Here is an 18,518-nt window from a genome sequence, read left to right as displayed (position 1 = left end):
AAACAAATAAACAAATAAAAAGAATTTGTGTGTGTGTGTGGAGAGAGAGATATGTATATATGTGATACCAAGGTGCCCATAAAAAAGCATTGGTATGGGTGCTGGTGCCACATAAAAAGCACCCAGTACACTCTGTAAAATGGTTAGCATTAATAAGTGCATCCAGTCATAGAAACCAAGTCAAAACAGACTATGGAACCTGGTGTGGCCCCTGGCCTTACTAGTTCTTGTCAAATTATCCAGCCCATGCCAGCATGGAAAATGGATGTTAAATGATGATGTGTATATGTATTATATATATGCGTATCATAATTTCTACAACCAACTACTAGCCCTTCCAATAACCAAACACTTACAGAATGTAACTGGGTGCATTTTCTGGTGGCACCAATGCTAGAGAGGTTGAATAGTCAAGACAGGACTAGAAAGACGAAGTTAATCATCATTATCATCATCGTTTAATGTCCGTTTTCCATGCTAGTACGGGTTGGACGGTTTGATTGGGGTCTGGGAAGGCAGGAGGCTGCACCAGGCTCCAGTCTGATCTGGCAGTATTTCTACAGCTGGATGCCCTTCCTAATGCCAACCACTTCGTGAGTGTAGAAATGATTGTGTTAAATGACTGTTTATGATGTATTGGCTGCTGCCATCATCCAACAGCTCGTAAGTGTTTGACATTCACTGTGAAGTTAAGTTTTCTAATTATGTTATTCATAAACTTTAGATTCAGTTTCTTATATTTTGTTTTATATTTTATGATTTCAGGCAGAACTAAAGACTGTAAAGAAGAGGAACGGCCAGTTGGCAATAATTCTTAGTCAAGCTGAACGCAAGTATTTGCCTAATTCTTATCTCTATGTTTAGTTTTCCCTACTATTTAATATATGAAGATACAGACCTGCTTTATATATTGCAATATTAGGATTTCTTGACAGGGTACAAAGCCACAAATTTGAGAGGTTTTGGACATTGTCAGTTGGAGCAATGGCTGGCATTGTGTTTTTATTGGCTCTAGCAGTATTTGTATTTAGCACACTGGAAAATGGAACAAATTACCTGAAGAAATTTAGTCTTACATTCTATCATTTCTAGCACTTCATTACCAGATTACATCGTTATAAAGATTAATGGTAATGTTCCAACTTGATGGTAAAAACGAGGTTAGTTTTTCATCATCATCATTATTGTTGTTATCATAGCAATTTCTGACATATCTATTTCTCAATGGTAGAATTTTTATTTATATATTGGTAGACAATAGCATCGCTGGAACAATCACCGATTCATTGCTTTTATGGTTGTAAGAAAGACAGGAAAGTCTGTGTAAATCAATGTAGAACAAATATTCTTTTCTACTCTAGGCATAAGGCCTGAAATTTTGGGGGAGGGGACCAGTCGATTAGATCGACTCCAGTATGCAACAGGTACTTAATTTATCAACCCCGAAGGGATGAAAGGCAAAGTCAACCTTAGTGGAATTTGAACTCAGAATGTAAAGACAGATGAAATACCGCTGAGCATTTCACCCGGCGTGCTAATGTTTCTGCCAGCTCACCACCTTGATGTAGAACATATTATAAAGGACTTGCTTCAAAAGCACTTTTATTTTGTTGTTTATTATTTGCTTTTCTTGCTGATAGACATCTCCAAAAGATATACACATGTACACATCTATACAAATTTTTGAGTTCAACCCATGCCAGCATAGAAGATAGACTTTCACCCTTTTATCACCACAGACGCCTGAAAAATACGTTGATTTTACCAAACGGCCCATACCTGCCCAAAATGCCTTATTCGTATTTTAATGAGAATTTCGGTACAAATCTCATTATTACATTCATTTGTGGATTTCTACACATGTCTACCAAATTCTATTCACAGGGCATTTGCCAACTCAAAATGTCAGGCAGTGAGATGAAAACTAAGAATTGTCTGGTTGCAAAAGCACACTTTTTGTCTCTACAGTTTGAATGTTTGTTCTTCTTATTGCAAACCCTTCAACATAGAAATATAAGTGGCACTTATTTTTCATTTAGACGGACAGAATTATACCATGCTATGGTATAATTTGAGCCCATCATTACTCATTGGGTAATGAGTAATGATGCTCAGCATGATAGTAGTGACCAGCAAAGCCTACTCTGCTTTGATCAACAACAGTAGAGATAGTTGAAACATGTCTATAAATATCCTCTTTGACTTTGTGCTAATGCTATGTATGAGATGTTTTAAATCCTTATGAAGAGCCTAGTGTATATACCATCAAAGCAGTGTTAAAGCTCCTTCATTGTAATTTGATCTTGAGCTCCATTGAGAAGCGTTCTCTCTATACATGCCATGAAGGCGGCAAGCTTTGTTGACTTAAAAATACTTGGTTACCAGATGCGGATATCAGATTTTATGTTTTGGAAACTTCTGTATCTAGTCGAGTAGGAGGGAGCCACAGTATGGAAGGCACAAGCCCAAGTGAAGCTAACCATGGGTGCAGATCTTGTTAGTAGCAAATATTCAAATGAAATCTTCAAAGACCAAAGCAGAGAAAGGTTCCATGCCAACATATGTTGAGCACTTGTCAGTCGATCCTAAGAAGTGGGTAAAAGCTTCCATGAAAAAATAATGACAACCACTCAACTACATTGATGTTTATTAGCAAAGACATCCAGCAAAACCGAAACTGAGAAGTAATATTTACTTCCACTTAAATCTGGATATTCTGTTAGAACAAACTTTGCTGCAGTAGATACCATGAGAAAAACTCCCATATAGGCTTTTTGTTTATATCACTTGTGGGAGTTGGTGGGAATTTACCTCACCACTATCAGTATAAACAAGTATGCATTTTGCACTAAAAGCCTATATGGGAGTTTTTCTCATGGTATCTACCACAGTAGAGTTTGTTCTTAGTGAACATCTACGTCTTAGTGAGAATAAATATTGCCTCTCACTATTAATACTGCCTCTGTCACTAATATATATATATTTTAAACTGAACCCCTCCCAGACCTGATGTGGGTCAAAGATTCCTCAAGCAATATAAAATGCATCTCAGATGCACAGCCATTTAAAGAAGACTGTGAACTATGGGCATTTTATGTTATGTATTGCTCAGAGACCTTTTGGCTGTTATTATTTATTGATATCTGCATTACAGATGTTGTATCATGGATAGCTGTCTCAAATCAAGTTTCTGTTCTTTATCCTATATCAGATTTTACCCTTACCTTTCATTTTTCATTGCTGCAATCACTTGTCATCTCCATAGTTACCTCTCTTACATGTTCTAATCAATACGTTCCATTTATTTTTCAACCATTTTGAGTCGTAGATTTTTTTTTCCAAGGACTTGTATTTTAGTATTGAGATGTTTAAGGACTTGCTGTGATGCAGATACTAGTGTAGAGAAATTATATGATGTTGCTGTAAATGTGTGTGTAGGGGTCAGTGAAATATAGTGGTGGTCAAATACTGGGATCAATGGTATAGATTAATCACCTTCCCACAAATTGCTGCCTTGTTCTTAAATTAGAAACATTATTGTTATCATTATTATTAATAATAATAATAATTTCTAATTTTGGCACAAGGCCTGCAATTTCAGTGGAGGAGTAGGTCAATTACATTGACCCCAGGGCTTAACTGGTACTTGGTTTATCAATCCTGAAAGGATGAAAGGCAAAGTCAACCTTGGTGGAATTTGAACCCAGAACATAAAGATGGGCAAAATGCTGCTAAGCATTTCACCTGGCATGATAACGATTCTGCCAGCTCGCTATTACCAGTAGTAGTAGTAGTATTAGTAAAGGCAGCAAACTGGCAGAGTTTACATTCTACCAAATTCACTCACAAGGTACTGGTTGGCCTGGGCTTATAATAGACACTTACTCATGCTGCAACATAGTCAGATTGAATTTGGAACCACATGGTTGTAAAGCAAGCTTCTTAACCCCACTGCCATGCTTGAAGGCAGTCCCTAAAGACCTTTTCATTGCCCCCTCAGCAGAATACACTCAGACCTTCAGGGTTGTTGACTGTTTCCAACACTTACAGATTTATGCTCTTCCTGAAATCTTAACATAAACTTCAATCTTAATGAATGTTTTTATCCAATGTTCATTCACACTTCTCATTCCTGTATTTGTTTTGTTGTTTACAGTGAAAGAAAAATATGATATTCTGGAACAAGTGGATAACTTAACTTCCGTAAAAGATGAGCTAACAGATCAGGTAAAACCACTTGGGTTTATTTTTTTTCTATCATTTACTTGTTTCAGTCATTAAACTGTGGCCATACTGGGGCACTGATTTCAAATTGACATAGTACTTTTTTTTTGACACTAGTACTTCTATTGATCATTTTGCCGAACTGCTACATTACAGAGATGTAAACAAATCAACCACAGGTTGTCAAGTGGTGAGGGGAACAAACTCAGAGACGCATACATATTCAAGCAGTATCAGTGCTAAGCAGTGTTTAGGCATAGGTGAACTTTAGGTGAGTTAAAATATGTTTGAGACATGTTTCAACTTTTAAAGGCAAATTTACTGTAGTTACTCTGGAGAAAAAATTATTGCTTGGGATAAAATGGTGTAAAACACCTTATCTAACCAGTGCTGCCCTCTATTGGATTCCCAGATGCATTTCTAGCTCTAGCCATTATCAGTGGGAAATACTGAAGAGAGGTAACTCTGAGCATATTTTAAAGCCTTAGCTTTTGCTAAAACAGACAGCAACATTGAGTTGTGCCAGTTTGGTGTGTGTCTTTGGGAAATGGGCTTTCCTACAGTTTCCATCTACCAAATCCACTCACAAGGAATTGATCAGACTGGGACTATAGTAGAAGACACGTGCTGAAGGTGCTGTGCAGTGAGACAGAGTTTTTTAAAAAATTATTTTCATTAAAAGACCACTTCCTTCAAGTCTTCCACAGGTTCCTTTATCTAATTCCACCGATGTTATTGGATTAGATTTGTTTTTGAATGGGGAGCCCAGTGTAGCACATCTATGTTGTTATTCAGCACGTATTATTATTATCATTGCCTTTGCACAGATTTACTACGGTGTCAGCTGTTCACTACCAGGGAACTAAAGTAACACCTTATTTTCCGAGCAACTTCTGGAGTATTCAAGCGGTTCCAAGATGTGCTGTTTTCTGCAAGTTCTCACCCTTATGGCAGCCCCTATTTGTTTCACGTACTTCCCAAGAATTTTACTCACTGTTCCCAGGGCTCCGAAAATTATTGGTACTACAACTACCTTTTTCATCAACCACAACTGCTTAATTTCCCAAGCTAACCTGTCATAGGATCTTTGCATTTTTATTTTTGACAATGCCTTCAGGTTTGTGGTCGTACCAATTTTTTGCTGTCAGGTTCATACTTGTTACAAAGTGTCCAATGGACAAGCCTGGCTATTTTATCGTGGCATCTCTTATATTCCTTCTGTGGTAGTGGTGTACATTGGCTGGTAATATGCCATATGGTTTCACCGTTTTGTCCATAGATTCTGCACTTATCACTTTCTGCTGTGTTTTCTATTCTGTATTTTATGTAGTTCTTAGTGTTTGCTTTTGGGCAGCACAGATTAGAGTCTCCATTTCTGGGTTTAAATCACTTTTAGTCATCCACAGTCATCTTTTTTTCTCTGTCTGTCTTGTCTTCAACATCCCTATGAAATTGACCATGCATTCTTTTCTTTACCCTCCTATTTTCAGTTTCATTTGTTATTAATTTCTTGTATAGTGCTTTATCTTTGCAATCTTTCATCCTACACAAGCCTGACCTAATAATAACAGTTCTGTGGCATTTTTTACATACCATGCTGTGTTGTTTTCTTCTGCTCTAATGCTGTGTTTGCATCCAATAAGTCCTCTTCCCCCACTCTTTCTTGGTACATACAGTGTCTGTGTCACTTTTTGTGTGGAGTGACCCATATCTAGTTAGTAACTTCCTTATCTTTCTGTCTAAGTTGTTTAGTTCATCTACTGTCCATGCGAATACCCCTGCTCCATATCTATTATTATCCATCATTATTATTATTATTAAGGTGGCTGGCTAGCTGAACCATTAGCATGGCAGACAAAATGCTTAGTCTCTGTCTTTGCATTCTGAGTTCAAATTCTGTCAAGGTCAACTTTGCCTTTCATTATTTCAGAGTCAATGAAATAAGTACCTGTTAAGCACTGGGATTGATATAATCAACTAGATTCCTGTCCTAGATTTCAGGCCTTGTGTGTATAATAGAAAGGATATTATTAGTTTTGGTTATATTATAATAATAATAATAATCCTTTCTACTATAGGCATAGGGGCTGAAATTTGGGTTGGGGTATATGTTGATTACATCAACCCCAGTACTCAACTGGTACTAATTTTATTGGTCCTGAAAGAATAAAAGGCAAAGTCGACCTTGGTGGAATTTGAATTCAGAGTGCAAAGATGGACGAAATGCTGCTAAGCAATTTGCCCAGTGTGGTAACAATTTTGCCAGCTTGCCAGAAATGGCAATATGTATGAAAATGTTTCATCCAAAAAAAATATTTGAGTCTGTAAAAAAGTAATTCATCTGAGAATATGATAAATATTTTTTTAAAATATTTCATCTGAAATTGTGTAAAAGTAAATGTTTTCTTGAACAAACTAAGGCTGTATTAGAATTAATGATTTGTCTAAAAAGATAAGGGAGTGTAAGGATGATTCTGGAAAATTGCAAATAAGTATTTTATTTGAAAATCATTATCACTTAATGTCTGTTTTCCATGCTGGCATGGGTTGGATGGTTCAACTGGGGCTAGTGAGGCAGAGAACTGCACCAAGCTCCAGTGCTACCTTTGGCATGGTTTCTATGGTTGTATAATACTCTTCCTAATGTCAACCACTTTACAGAATGTACTGGGTGCATTTTACATGGTACCAGTATTAGTGAAGTAAGTAACTTGCAAGACAAGACCACCTCATCTGAGTGGGGTGGTAGTATTGAGAGAGGTGGGTGTATGTCAGGTGATGAGAAGATGAAGTATGATAGAGGGATAGGAACAGGTGCCTTGCTGTAGGGGAGATGCATGTTTACTCTAGTTGGAGAACAAAGACAGTGGTGGTGGTGGTGGTGGTGGTGGAGATGTGTTAGGGCATGCCTTCAAGTTAGAGGAAGGTGAATATAAGGGAAGTGGTATGGGTGGAGAAATAAATTCACAGAAGAGTGAGAGGAAGTGACAGATGGGAATAGAGAGACTGGCTGTATATTCATTTCACTTTCCAACTTGTGTTATTGAAAGTTTCTATAAATTCATTATTATTTTATATAAATGTACAAATACCTTTTATTATTATCCAATGTTATATCATGAAGTAAGTCACATCTATTTTGTATTGGATTGACATAGAAAGCCACAGCACTTTTTCAATATGTAATAATGTAATGTATTGTCAGTAGTAGGATTTAAGCCAACTGGTTCCTAGTTCATTTAGTGCTTTTACTTCTAAACTATGAAGCAAAATATGTTGAATTAACTATCTACTTAATTATTTATCATCTTAGTCTGGCTTATTACTTATTGAAACTAATATTTCAGCGTATTTTATTGAATCTGTTATTTAGATGTGTTAAAAGTTGTTTCTCGAAAACTTATATACATTACTTCTGCATGAATGAGGTGGGTATTTGTTGGGTTTTTTTTCTTTTAATAACTTCCCAATACAGTTGAGTGTCCTTAGTGTCCTTGCTATTAATGCTTACTCAGTTATGATGTAGCAAATACAATCCAAGCAAGTATGGCTTGGTACTATGCATTCACTAATTATTTTAGTTGCAAGAAGACATAGACATCCTTTTGGGTCCCTCACCCATGGCCCACTAGAACATTCAGAGTGTGGTTGCTGGAGAGAAAGCAAGGGTATATTAGCATTTTGCTACTACAAGCAATGTGAAATGAAGTGCTTTGCCAAAACCACAACTTTCTGCCTAGTCCAGGAATTGAACCTATGGTCTTATGATAACGAGTCATACACCCAAGCTATTAGGCTAAGCTCAAGTAGTAAGTGGAATATTTGTTGTTAGTCAAGCCAATTAGAGTAATTATGTGACCAGAATTTTATGAAAGCTCGGGAGGCAATGCAGAGACTGTAATATTTGACCTTTAGGGTCAGTATCAGTAAACTATGGAAGTTTCATCTCATGACCATTGTTGCCTCTGAATCATTGAAAAATTTTCTATTATCTGCTTGACTTGATTTATTACCAAACAACTGCTATAACAGGTTTTTCTAAATATAACATTGAGATAAGAGGTTCAACTGGCTTCTAACATCAGAAACAGGTTAACAAACAATCTAAATAGACCATTGACTTTTTGTGCATCAAAACTGTCTTACTATCTCTTTTGACTTTATCTTGTAGGTGGTGAAATTAACTCAAGACTTGGAACAGGAAAAATCAAAAGTCCGTTCATTGAAATCGGAACTGGATAAATTAAAAGTGAGTTTTCTTGAGCTACAATGATGGGAAGGTGGAGTTAAGCCATGAAACAGGTTTAAGTTGGAAAGTGGTTTCTCTACTTTTTGTTTTTATGGCTGAGTCAGACGAAGGTCAGCATCCACAATCCTTTTCTGAGTCCAAACTGGAGACCCTAACTTAACCCTTTCAATACCAACCTGGCCGTAGCTGGCCAAAAAATCTTTTGGTTCATAAGATTGAGAGTACCCATTGTTATTTAAATGTGAATTTAAACACAAATCTCATTAGTACATTCGTGAAAACATGTGATTTCACTTAGTAAATAGTTGAGTTATAGTATCCAACATTGTTCAACATGATATCTGAACTTAGTGAATTTTGGGAGATTTTTTTCCAAACTTTTTCAGCGTTGATTTTTTTTCAACTTTGAAAATGGAGAGGAGTTTCATGCTGTCAAGCAGTGATTCTGAATTCGAAGGTTTTCCAACGGAAGATATGGAGATATTGAGAAAAAGAATGAATGAGGTACAAAAGCATGTGGCGTACAAGAATAAATCGGATATTTCTGTATCCGAAACTGAAAGTAGCGATTCTGAAGAAACTGAAAGCAGCAATAGCGACAGCAAAGACAATTTTACATCGGAATGGAGTAAAAAGTTTTAAAATGTTTTTAACAATTTTTCTGGGGAGATGGGGGTCTGCCCATAGTCTTTCTCAGGAAGCAAAGCCGTTAGACTTTTTTCTTATTTTTACCAGTATGCTTGTTTGAAGTGATCACTGCAGAAACAAACCGTTACACAGAATGTAAACAAACAGTATATGTTAGGAAACGGGGTATCAAAGTTTGTGGGTACTGTTGTGGATTTAGTTTTTATACAAGGAAAAGAGACAATAATGTTAGTCAGCATAGCCTAGGGTAGAATGTGGTCTGGAATTTATCAATTCCATACCATGACAGGGACGTAATTATTTTTGACTGATTTTTTAGTGTGGTCAAACTTGCGGTGGATTTAGAAGCTGTGACAACGTATATGTGTGCTACAGTAATTGCTAGTAGAAAAGGGCTGCTGTTGGATATAAAAAAAAAGCAAAATTAAAAGAAGGTGGTGAAATTATCCAACAGCAGAAAGGAAATCTGCTAGCGACCACATAGAGATAAGAGGCAGATAAATTTTCCATTTACCAGTGCACAACTATGTGTTGATAAAAATGGCACCCTGTTTGTGAACCTTGATTATAACAAGTACATGAGCAGTGTGGATCGGCTGAACCAGATTATGAGTTATTATCCAGTTGGTAGACCGGGTAGTAAATGGTGGCAATACCTGGTTTGGTATATAGTAAACATGAGCATTGTAAATGCATTTATATTATATATACCAAATCAGGAGGGACTTGCAAGTGGTGTGACCATCTGCAGTTCCAAGCAAATGTAGCAATGCAGTTGAGGGCAGGTTATTCCTCAAAAAAAATAACTACAGGAAGGAAAACTCCAGCCTGCCAGAGAGATATCCCTCTGAGTTCAGTTGATCTCCATAAATTAGAAAAATTCAGAGGTTGCAAAAGGCAGTGCTGTGAATGTCTTATCAACAAAGAAAATCTCCCAGTGGACGGTCAGTTGAAACGTCTTTCCAATGTGCATTCTGCAAGATTGCAGTATGTAGAGTGGGATGTTTTACAACTTTCCATGATAGAAATAGTGTGAATATTGTATATATGTATGATTAGATTGTATAAATATTTTGCAAACTTACTTCATTTTACTTTTTATTTACTTGTAATTTTAATTTACCTGTAATTTACTTATAAGGTGAGTGACGAGTTTTGATTCAATTTCTATTGTAAATCTTTATTATATATGTTCCTGTGTTTTCATGTATGTGTGTGAGTATATTTCATTTAGTTGATGTATTTAATTTTCTAGTTTTCTTCAAAAACAAATTCCAGTATTTCAGTTTATTTCACCTTTATGGTGCACCTGTTCTGTGCATTAAATTCTACTGATAATCTAGTGATGTGCACAATTCTTCTCTATCAAAATTTTGTTGCATACCCATTTGAATATTAGCTGATTATTCATTTTCTATGGTGATGTTTAAACAAGTTTTAAATATTTTTACATTTTGCTCAGTTTACCTGGGTTTACCTGTAATTAGAGTCGCTTTGAGACAAAAGTTATGCAATAGAATTGATTAAGAACCCTTTCTTTAATTATGTTCCAAATATCACATTAATATGTTGATAAGTAAAAGAAGTAACAGTTGTTTAATGAAACTAGTCTAAATTCATGATTATTTTAGAATTTAACTGAAATTCATGAGGGATGTATTTTGGTCAGAAATATAGTAACGAAAGGGTTAGATATGTGGAACAGAGTGAACTCTACCAATGGCACCCAAAGTTCAGGTCATGGTATTAAGCTGAGTGACAGAATAAGACAACCAAACCAAAGCTGAAAGAGTTTCTCTGACAAGCTTTCACATTGTTACTCTTGACTAGTTTTCATGTTTAAGACTGGTCTACTCCAGGCTATATCAGAAGACATTTGCCATTGGTACCATGTTAATCAAATAATGAAAGAATAGAAATTTAAAAGATAAAAAAATGCATTTGTACATTTCTTTCATCTAAAAATATATATTGTGTTTTTTATAAAATACTGGGTGTATTTTCTTGTGACACCAATACTAGAGAAGTTGAATAGTTTTCCGATGTGGGTGACACGTAAAAAGCTCCATTCAAGCGTGGTTGATGCCAGTACCACCTGACTGAACCCCGTGTCGGCACGTAAAAAGCACCCACAACACACTTGGAGTGGTTGGCGTTAGGAAGGGCATCCAGCTGAAGAAACCATGCCAGATCAGATTGGAGTCTGGTGCAGCCTCCTGGCTTGCCAGTCCTCAGTCAAACCATCAAACCCATGCCAGCATGGAAAGCGGACGTTAAATGGTGATGATGATGAAGTTAAGTAAATGGCCCTCACAACCTTATACTTTCACTGCTCATTTGCCAGCCACTTTATAATATGTACTGGATGCATTTTCTCATGACACTAACACTAGAAAAGTAGCCTCATTCACCAATGACTCTTGAAGGAATGTGATGGGGATGGGCTTTCCATCATAGCACCAGCGAGGGAGGTAGGTATACCTTGTATGCAGTAAATATAAAGAGGGCTCAGTAACTTAAAGCATGTAGACTGAGGAAGTAGTATTGCAGAGAGAGTGTTGACAGTAGAAGGCCAGAAATAGGGAGAGTAAAATAAGACTAATTTTTTTCTTTTCTGCATTCCCTTTATTTAGTATTACCGTATTTGATGGCATATTAGACATACCCCAGTTTCATCTGCACACATTCAAGAAAAATATTTTTAATGCATTAAAACCTGTAATATAGGACCCAGGGTGATTTCCCTTTTATCTTTTACTTGTTTCAGTCATTAGACTGCAGCCATGCTGGGGCACTGCCTTGAAGAAGTTTTAATCAACCCCAGTACATTTTTTTTTTCAAGCCTGGTATTTATTCTATAAGTTGCAAGGATGTAAACACACATACACCATGGGCTTCTTTCTGTCTGCCATATCTTTGCAAAAGACTTTGGTCAGCCCTAGACTGTAGTAGAAGACACTTACCCAAGGTGTTCACATAGTGGGACTGAACCCACAGCCATGTGGTTGTGAATCAAACTTCTTACCATGCCTGCACCTATTTATTTTATTTATTGAATATTTTAGGGAAGAAAATATGCATCTTATGTGCCATTAAATATGGTATTATAATTTTTTTCTCTTTCTTTTTCTAAATTTTAGGGCTCCAAGCACAATAAAGGAGACTCGAAACACAGCTGAAGATGTTTCAGTGACTGGTCACATTTGAATTAATTGTATTATCAATATGGAATCAGGAAGTAGCCAGGAATATTGCCAATTTACTCCCAAGATTCTCCGATGCTACTGTTTGATGATCGATGCCAACCACTTCACGGAAGGAAAGAAAAAAGAGTAAAAATAAGAAAAAAATAAGCATTAACTATTTTTAAATTACAAGAGAACCAAATGGATGTATTTCTCAACTCCTTTGCTGTTTTTTCTTCTGTTTAAAAAATTTTTTTTTAACCTCTTCATCAATTAATGTCCATAATGAATATGAATTTTGGAAGTGAATAGCTCCTGTATATAGAGCAGCTATAATTACTACTTCATCCATTTGTAGTTCCCAACTTAGAAGATTGAGCTACTAAATTCTTCTGAATATTTCTTCATACACAACTAATTGACATCTTCACTCTACTTGCTCAACAACTGTTTGCTTCTGTTCTTGGTAGTTTCAGTTTTTCTTTCATCATATTGCATGTGTATACATGCACATGTATGAATGTGTGTGTGTATGTATAAAAGTAGGATATCTATTTGTAGACTACTAAATCAGAAAGTATATAAACCTGATTATAGTGAGATTTCATTGTATCTTGGGAAGGTCATTGTGCCAACAATAAATAAAAAACATGCACCGGTTCTATGTCACTTCTTTTATTATTATTAATTTTCTGGCACTTTACATTCAGAGTTCAAATTCTGCCAAGGTCAGTTTTGCCTTTCATCCTTTCAGGATCAATAAAATAAGTACCAGTTGAGCACTGAGGTCAGTGAAATCAACTTACCTGTCCTCTAAGATTGCTGGCCTTGTGCCTAAATTTGAAACAATTATTATTAGTCAACTACGTGACCAATTAACTAATTGATTGTTTGATTAATCATTCATTCAGTCAGTTAAGTTCATCCAGACTCCTTTTGTTGCCATATGAGACCTCATCAATGATATGGCCTCTCTTACCAAGGTCTGTCTATCTCCTAGTTTACAGATTGTATATTTATATTTATGGAGATGTGAGAGGGAGAATGTGTGTGCGTGCATGCTTGTGTGACATGGTGTGGATTCTGTCAGTGCATCAAATGAAAATAGTGAGAACCAGGTGGGAATTGAACCCACATGCTCTGGTTGACGTCCAAGTATATTCAACCACTTTTACCATACCATTTGCCATTCACTAATGTCCTTGTCTCACAAACATGCACTTATGTTAGTGTGTTCATGCATATATCTATTACATATATGCATGCATTTCTTCCAACAATATGCAAATCTTCACATTTGTATCCCCCCACCCACCAAAAAATAAAGGAAAAAGACTGTCCAAGGAAAAAAAAATCTGTGAAAAACCTGTATGCGTGTATTTATACAAAAAACAAGCTCACACCACCATACACACACACCACACACAAAAACGTTCATATTGATTGGCATTTAAAATTTTTTTAATATTTTATTTGATAGTAGTGCAGAGTTCAAAGCTGACAGCAGGTGGGTGGGTAAAAAATCTCCTTCCTTTCTTAAAACAAAAAAAAAACAAAAAACAAAACAAAACAAATCTTTTTGTCTGTTTATTAACAGTGAAATGAAACTACAAACAATATGCACATGGCTTACATCTAATTCTTCTTCAGTTGCTTTGTATTGAAAAAACGAAAGAAAAAATAATAAATTCTTTCCGTATGAGTTGGCATCAGCATACATCATATGTATCATTTCATAGCTTTTCTTATCTTGTATTTATTTTTAAGAATTTTTTCATTTATTTTTTTTCTCGTACTGTTTGTCTTTCATGAAGTTTACAATAATACTTTTTTCTTTTTCTGCATTTTTAGTATATCATAAAACAGGGTGTCCCAGAATTAACTATTTCAGTGAAATTGGACAATTTTCTTTACAAACTCACTTTTATTTATGCTTATCATCTTTATATATATAAAACTGAGAATGTGTGCCTGTCTGTCTGTGTGTTTCCCTAAAACTTGAGAACTACGCAACCAATTTCATTCAAATTTTACACATGCCTTACTTAGGGTCCGAGGAGTGCCATTGCCAATTTAACTTTTTGCCTAGGGCGAGCCTACAGCAATATCATATCTTCTCCACTACGATTCCCTAAAACTTGAGAACTACACAACCAATTTCATTCAAATTTTACACATGCCTTACTTAGGGTCCATGTAGTTTCATGGACAAAAAAAAATGTTCAACTTCTTGCCTAGAGCGAGCCCATAGCAATATCATATCTTCTCCACTATTTCAGTATTACGTGTTAAAAGTGAAACAAAAATATTTCTCTATTTTATGTCAGATGCTTTCATTTTAACAATAAAAATAATAATAATTGAATTATATGTAGTAAGTAATAATTAAAATCAAACTAAAGTATAATATAATCGTAACAAAACAAAAGTAAAAATAGCAATTGGTACAAAATTGCATCAATGATTTGAACTTGAATAAGTGGTTTCACATGAATGCGAATAAATTATAAAAAAATTAGCGTCCAGATGGATAAAAAATTAAATTAAAGAAAAGACTATTGTCTATAAAGTATACAATGTAGAGAAAAAAGAAGAGCTAACAATTCCAGTCTGTTATATATTTTGAGTATTGTTATCACTGGCGATATCAAGATATAATTTTGTATTTTATGTGTAGATGTATATATATAGATGTACATGTAATATGTACACATATATACATGCACTAGCACTATGACCCGGCAATGACGGGTCTTTAATGCTAGTATTTAATATTTGTTAGAAGTGTATAAATTTTTTATTTTGTTTATAATTTTTTTTACAATTTTATTTTCATTCCTGTTGGCTCATCTGTCCACAGCAGCTTTTTTTCAGTTTGGTGGCAATCATTTTCTCTACCACCATCTCCAGGATGGAGCAATAAGTTTAGCTGAACATAAAGAACACATTCAGTTGGCAGTGCAGGAGATAAGTCTTGAAATGCTTCAAAATGTGTTTCACATTGCTAAGAATAGATTTGAAGTTTGCAGAGATACTGATAGAGCACATGTTGGAAAAAATTCAATAAAGTTTTTACATATGATTTATAAATTTATTTGTTTTAATATCATAATTAAGTAATAAACATAAAATTTAGTCAGTTTTCCTAAAATTTGCCCAATTTCATTGCAGTTGATAGTTAATTCTGGGACACCAATGTTTTCCAATCATCATCATCATTATAACATCCACTTTTCTATGCTTGCATGGGTTGGATGGAGTTTTTAACATTAAAGTATATTTTCTATAGCTGGATGCACTTTATGTCATTAACAACTTGTTTCCAAGCAAGGTAATATTAGAATATTGGAAATGAATGACATTGCTTGCATGACTGTGACACTCATAACTATCATGTTCTGTCAAGACAGGGAGATGCAAACAGACACACACATACATGGAGTATCATTGACTTCCCAAGATCATACTATATAGCAAACTCTCCTCTGGTCACCATGATAGAAAAAACCCCCAAAAAAGAGGTACAAGGACTCCTTAAATTTATCCTTCAACACCTGCCACATTGATTACCACCAGTAGTCTGTTCTTGCCCTGGCATCTCATTAACCACCAGGCAACAACCTCCTGTGAAGACACCTGCAGAATCATCCTTGTAGATAAGAGAAAAAAGGAAGAATAGCAAGGACACTACAAACATCTCTGAACAGCCTACCTTTCTATGTAGACAATGTGGTCATGCCTGTTTGTCCCAAAATTTACTTTCCAGGTGTCAGAAAGCTTACAATAGATGTGGGCATTCCTACCTCTTTAAATCTTCACTCACAAAGCCAGAAGAGCCAAGGTATATATGCAAGCATGGAAAAGTGGATGACCTGTATAGAACAAACTTCTTTTAGTTTCTGTAGTCCAAATTCAGTCACAGTGCTTTGTTAGCCTGGGACTATAGAGAACACTTGTCCAAGGTGCCATACACTTGACTGAACCTGAAGCCATATTGTTGGGAAGCAAATTTTTTGACCACACTGCCATATCTGCACCTAGTCTTCCTTAATTTAATTCTGGAATCAGTGAACAACCTGAAAAATCTTCAGTGTTCAGTTTGAACAGTTTCTGTTCGTAGTTAAGAAGCTTACCTCCCAACTACGTGGTTTTGAGTCTAATCTCTCTGCACAGCAACTTAGCCTTGAGTTAACCAAAGTTTTGTGAGCGGATTTGATGGAAGGAAACTGAAAGAAGCCCATTGTTAGTGTGAATGTATTTCTGTTTATTCTTGTTTTGACATCACATAATGATTGTAAATGAACATCATAGTTATACAAGTGTATTGTTTATTTCTAGTCTTCTGTGATAAACATGTTTGGAAACAGGTAAAGGTTGATAGCAGGAAGAATATCCAACTAGAGAAAATCTGCTTCAAAGAATTCCATCTAACCTATGCAAGTAAGGAGAGTTGTTAAATCATTGATGCAATAGGAACTTCACAAAACTATTTAACACCAACATTGTACACTATTTTTAACAACCAGTTCACATTTATTGTTGGCTAAATAGAAAATGATAGAAGATTGTCATTTATTATTAGCTTGATTGTCAAATTGCACTATTTCAGTTGAATATATCCAAAGTTAATATTCTTTCATCGATCTATTAGGTTTGTAAATGAGTTTGGTATTACTTTTCTCTTTCTATACATGTGGCTGTGTATGAATTTATGCCTGTGTGACAACTGACTGGTTAATGAGTTAAATAGAATATGGCGATGGTGGGAGGTATTGGAAAGAGAGAGTGTAAGAAATGAGGAGTTGTTGGCTGGAAAAGGGCCTGACTTGTGTGTGTGTGTGCATGCATGCATATTTGTTTATTGCTTTACTAGCATATATCAATGTAAGAAGGGGAAAAAAAAGGATTGAATAAATTCAAGCAAATGCCTCAGTAAGCACTTCTGTAAACAAAACCTGGCTAACAGGATGTCCAATCCAAATTATAGTAATCTGTCTATATTGTTAAATTCATATGACAAGTGCAAATTGTTAATCCAAACTTTATCATCAATTAGTAATTTTGGTGTATTTATCACAAAATATACTAGAAAAGAAATAAAGAATGCAGAATTATATTCATATGATACTTTATTCACTTGAGCATGTTTTAAATTGTCTGACAAACTGAATTCATTGTACATAATAGTTTGCTTACTTAATCAACCAATTTACAGAACCGTTGTTTCTTGAGCCATTCTTCCCAAAGCTCTAAGAAGTATCTGTTTTGATTTTATTTTGGAAGATCTACGCAATGAGAGCTAATGGAAGAGTTTAGCTGAAAGTTGGCATATCAAGTTTCTTCACATGATTTATTACTCTACAGTGAGCTGTTGGTCTTGGGATTTCCTCTATCAGACTTGTGTAAATAAAAGAAGATAACAGTTGTGTCTGTCTAATGTCAAAATAAATTCTTGTTTGAGTGTGTAAGGTTATTCAAGTGCAAATCAATTCACAGTAAAGAACACAGTGTACAGTTAAAACATTGCCTATTGGGTTATTAGGGAAATTCAGATTTGTGATCAGTGAATAAAACTAAATAAAATATATTTAAAAAGAATTCTAATAAATAAAATATATTCTAGAGGAAAGATAAACTCCATTACTTTAGTTATGCAAATTATAGACCATGGTTGGAAGTTGTGATGAATGGAGTGCTTAAATGCTAATTAGGTGAAACAAAAATGAGGAAGGGGGAATCATTAAAATATGATCTAAGTATTAAATTAATCCTAATTCAGGTTGGTTGGGAGATTTCTTATATTGTTATATGTTGGTTTATAAGAAGTGTAATCACTAAGGTATTGAATTTATATGTAGTAGGACAAACTAATCATTTCAGATTTTGGCTTGGAAAGGCTAAGAATATTTTACTGTATAAATGTGAGCATCAAATCAAAAGTTCTTGATGTTAGTTACATTTGATAAGTTCAAGTGTTTCCTCCAGGCACACATTGCACTGAGAATTTTCCTTCACTAGACAGAGGAGCATGTCCTATTATAGTCCACATAATAGAATATAAAACATTATACTCCTTGTGTTTCCAAATAAATTTGCTTCATGATGTAGCATTCAAACAAAGAAATATGATTATATGGTCTGGATTTGAATTTTGTAGCACAAGTGCCTATTTAATAATATACTTCTCTAAATGATATTATAAAACTTATATA

General features: G+C 35.1%; 1 protein-coding gene across 2 annotated transcripts in view; it reads left to right on the top strand.

The window, feature by feature from the left end:
* Window positions 1–14,044, top strand: part of LOC115231126 (G kinase-anchoring protein 1) — a 38,737-nt gene extending 24,693 nt beyond the window's left edge. For both annotated transcript variants that reach the window (XM_029801219.2, XM_029801214.2), the window contains 4 exons: window positions 766–829; window positions 4,157–4,227; window positions 8,396–8,473; window positions 12,262–14,044. In XM_029801219.2, the coding sequence (XP_029657079.1) occupies window positions 766–829; window positions 4,157–4,227; window positions 8,396–8,473; window positions 12,262–12,300 (252 nt within the window). In that variant the 3' untranslated portion in view covers window positions 12,301–14,044. The remainder of the gene's footprint in view (window positions 1–765; window positions 830–4,156; window positions 4,228–8,395; window positions 8,474–12,261) is intronic.
* Window positions 14,045–18,518: the final 4,474 nt, after the last annotated feature.

Source organism: Octopus sinensis, linkage group LG2, assembly GCF_006345805.1.
Source record: "Octopus sinensis linkage group LG2, ASM634580v1, whole genome shotgun sequence".
Taxonomy (NCBI): Eukaryota; Metazoa; Mollusca; class Cephalopoda; order Octopoda; family Octopodidae; genus Octopus; species Octopus sinensis.
This window is presented reverse-complemented; position numbering and strand designations above follow the sequence as displayed.